We start from the raw sequence: 3,727 nt of genomic DNA on the forward strand, positions 1-3,727 counted from the left end.
ACCCTATTATTCTCTTGTAGATACATGATAGATGATACAATTATTGAAGGTTGGTTTGATCAAAATAGATAAACTGTTATATGAGGAGGAAAATTTGATATAACACAAATTACATGTAACACACTTAGCTTCTTCAAATCAATGAATTACAAAGAGCATTATTCTCAAAGAAAACAAAATTTACAAAAGTTATTAATGCAGTGCACCAAAGATGGAGATCTAGTATATAGAGCAATTATTTATTTTCTGGCCCAGGCGTATAGGCCCTCAATAGAAACATCAATGTTGCACGATCCAGTCCATGGGCCCACTGACTTGGCTTACTCCATACCTGCAACGATTTATATAGAAATTTTAAGAACATCAATTTCAATTCATGTAATTTTGTCATAGAGTGCAAGAGACCCACGAAGAACTCTATGAGTTACTAGCTCCGTTTCAAAATTATTTTTACACTTTTTGTTTTAATCTGTTTTATAATATTTTTACATTGTGTTTTGTTCTGTTATTGGATATGAAAAATACGGAGTACTATCTTTATCATTCTTACCTCACAAGGCCACAACATTTACAACTTTCTAATACGTATTTTTATTCATTTATTTCTTACAATCATCCATCTTTTTACTCATCTACCTTACTTTATTTATTTTTATTATATCCACATATTTCCTCCATTCTTTTTTAAATGACACAATTATTTAAGCATATTTGCCAATGCACGATTTCAAATATTAATATTTCTAATTGTGTATATAAAAAGTTGATATTTAAATAATATTTACTGATACGAATCTAATAAGACCCCGCATGACTATGTTTTTTCTTATGTATAAACCACAAAAGAAAATCAAAGATGTTTGTGTGAATAGTGTCTAAAATCCCATTGTGTCATGTAAATAAGAACAGAAGAAGTATATTTTTACACATTTTTAGTACAATGTCTTAATACTTGTGCAAATAGTTGACTGTTTCTTATCTAGGGTTCTTCTTAGAAGATTTCGACTCTTACTATTTAGAAAAAGTAGTTTTATGAAGAAATGATGGAGATGATAATATCAGACTGTGTAAAAGTACGTATGAGGAGATGAGAATCTCAAACCTGAAATTGGACTTGGAGCTATTGCCGGAGTCGATGATGGGGCCGGCGCCATAGCTGTTGTAAAAAATACTTCCACGTCAGCAACCACGTAATGACGTAAAATATGTTGGATTTGGTGTTTCAAATTAGTGAACTATTGGTCTTTAATTTTAGAAACAAGAATATTATTAATGGCAGTAACGAATTAGTGAGTTATTCCACATTCTAGCAATTTAGTATGTACTTCGTATAAACATATAAAGGTGTTTGATGTAACTTAATTAATTAGATTGAATGAAGGAGTACGGAGTAGCATAATTTTGCTACTCCCTCCGTCTCTTTTTTTTCTTTACGTTTGATATTTTTCACGCGTTTTAACGATTAATTAATTTGCATCGAAATTCCTCATTTTTTTTATTTAAACAAGATAAAATTACGTTTATTTATAATGTTTTCACTTTTATCAAAATTCTGATACTGGAAAATGAGAAAAATTTAATGTCCCAATGAAAAAGTGTGAGAGATTAAATGACCCAATAAATTTAATTGGTTAAAATAATAATTTGACACAAGTTTTGATAGAACATTAAGTATTTATGTGAGAATATAAAAGAAAATGTAAAGAACATTTTAAAATACCAAAAAAGAAAAACGTAAAGAACAAAAGAGACGGAGGGAGTACATTATTTCCCCTATCTCATCTTTCTTATAATTTGAACAAAATATTGTAAGAACTAATTTTCACATTTACTATTCCTAAATTAAATTGATATTTTACTCGATATATACATCTCTTATGATTGCATATACGGAGTACGAAGTCCGTCAAAAATGAAAGTATTTCGTCCGACGTCCGTACTTTAAATATCACACCACCTTAATTTTTATACTATTCCCATCACGATTTTTTCCATTTTTTTTATTCATAGGTAAGAAATATCGTCGTCATGTAGAGTAATGTTAGATTCATATCAATATATAATTTTTAAATGTTATTCTTTTATAATTTTTATTTTATACATAACATTCAGATATTAAGAGTCTAAGTAAGATATTAGCGGAGTAATTAAAAGTCAATCATGATTCAATATTTAAGAAACGGAAAAAGTATTAAGTTTAATCAACACATAAATTACACGGCCGATGCGTGATTTTATCATATATTTCAGAGAAAGTAAGTTACCTTGGCATTGAGCAATAATATCAAATTGAAACCCACAACGTTGAGGTAGAGTAAGTGCCTCGGTAACATTAATGCTCAAAGTCTGGATAATGTCAATACTACCAAAGATGGTACAAAGACAAGAAATATCATTCTTAAGGACCATCTCTAGGGGTTGACAACATGCGGCTGGCGGTATCGCGGTTGTGGAGTTAACAAAAGGTCCACAAGGGTCGTCTAGATCGGTAACGCAATCCGGTACGTCTACGCCCTCTTGTGCACGTGTTAGCACCGGCGTCGATACCAACACCACCACCTGCACCACCATCAAAGTAGCCAAGCATAATACTTTGCTCATTTTTCCTTTTCTAGTTTGATTGTTTATTGTGTTATTTGTGTTTGGTTTAATTGGTTTTTACTCTCGAACTTTTGATTTCTATTTATAGACGTGTTCTTTTATTTTTCTTATTAGATACATTTGAGCTGAGCTGATCTGAATGTATTTTTGAAAAGGCAAAGTGGAAATGTAATTGACCTAGCATTTTTTTTGGTTTAGTAAAATGCAACATATATGTATGTAGCATAATTATTTTTGCAAGGGATGATTCAGTTTGTTAATACAATAATAAATTCTTAAAAGATTGAACATGTCGTATACATTGGAATTTCGAATGAGTATAATCTCCCTATGGAGTTAACGACTAGCTAGTTGACTTTCTTTTAATAGTTGCCAAAAAATTGTAAAAAAGATGAAAAAAACAATCTTCATATGAAGTATTTTTTGTATTAAGGAGTATTAAGTTGTGTTTAGTTGAATGGTAATCCTTTTTTTAGCAAAAATAATTTCCCAATATTCTTGCTCTATATGATTGTAATTAGGTTTTGTTCTATTCACCTTAAGAAAAATAATGCAATCTAAGTGCAACTTATAAATAAAATAAGTTTTAATAAATTTTAACAAGTTCATATAAGATAAGTACAAACAGGTGAAAAAAAATGCAACTTAACTTTCTCAATTTGAAAATGGTACAAAAATGCTTGATAAGCGTAAGAAGACAGAAGGTGAAGAAGCGGAACATATAACTCTGTAATGTAAGAATGGATAAGGACCAACCGAGTCTGTTTAACAATGATGTTGATGATTAAAATGACCGTAATGGTTGTGTTACGCATGTATAGAGAATGTCAATTCTTTCGGTACCAATTCAATATTGAAGAATTCAAACCCTTTTAATAAGTGGCCAAGTAGACCACTAGCAAAATCTGTTCCGTGTAATTGAATTGGGACTCCTTGAATATTTTTTAACTGCGTACGTACTCATCATCTATTGTTGCGAGGGAAAATAAAACACCGTTATTGTTAACTATTAGCTAGGATATTCCCTTAAATATTACTAGTGTACGGGATGATTCATTTATTTCAGAGCAAGCACAACAGTTTAGACGGTTGTACTTACTCTAAAGAGCCTAGTTGTACGGGATAC

General features: G+C 30.6%; 1 protein-coding gene across 1 annotated transcript; it reads right to left on the reverse strand.

Moving 5' to 3' along the window:
- On the reverse strand, positions 1-2,773 carry LOC110795275 (non-specific lipid transfer protein GPI-anchored 3-like). The gene is made up of 3 exons (XM_022000281.2): positions 2,265-2,773; positions 1,103-1,156; positions 1-331 (listed from the first exon to the last, which is right to left on the reverse strand). The coding sequence occupies exons 1-3, from the start codon at positions 2,599-2,601 to the stop codon at positions 321-323; spliced, it is 402 nt and encodes a 133-aa protein (XP_021855973.1). The 5' UTR covers positions 2,602-2,773; the 3' UTR covers positions 1-320.
- Between the last annotated feature and the right edge of the window lie 954 nt (positions 2,774-3,727).

This window comes from Spinacia oleracea, chromosome 6, assembly GCF_020520425.1.
Source record: "Spinacia oleracea cultivar Varoflay chromosome 6, BTI_SOV_V1, whole genome shotgun sequence".
In the NCBI taxonomy this organism is placed as follows: Eukaryota; Viridiplantae; Streptophyta; class Magnoliopsida; order Caryophyllales; family Amaranthaceae; genus Spinacia; species Spinacia oleracea.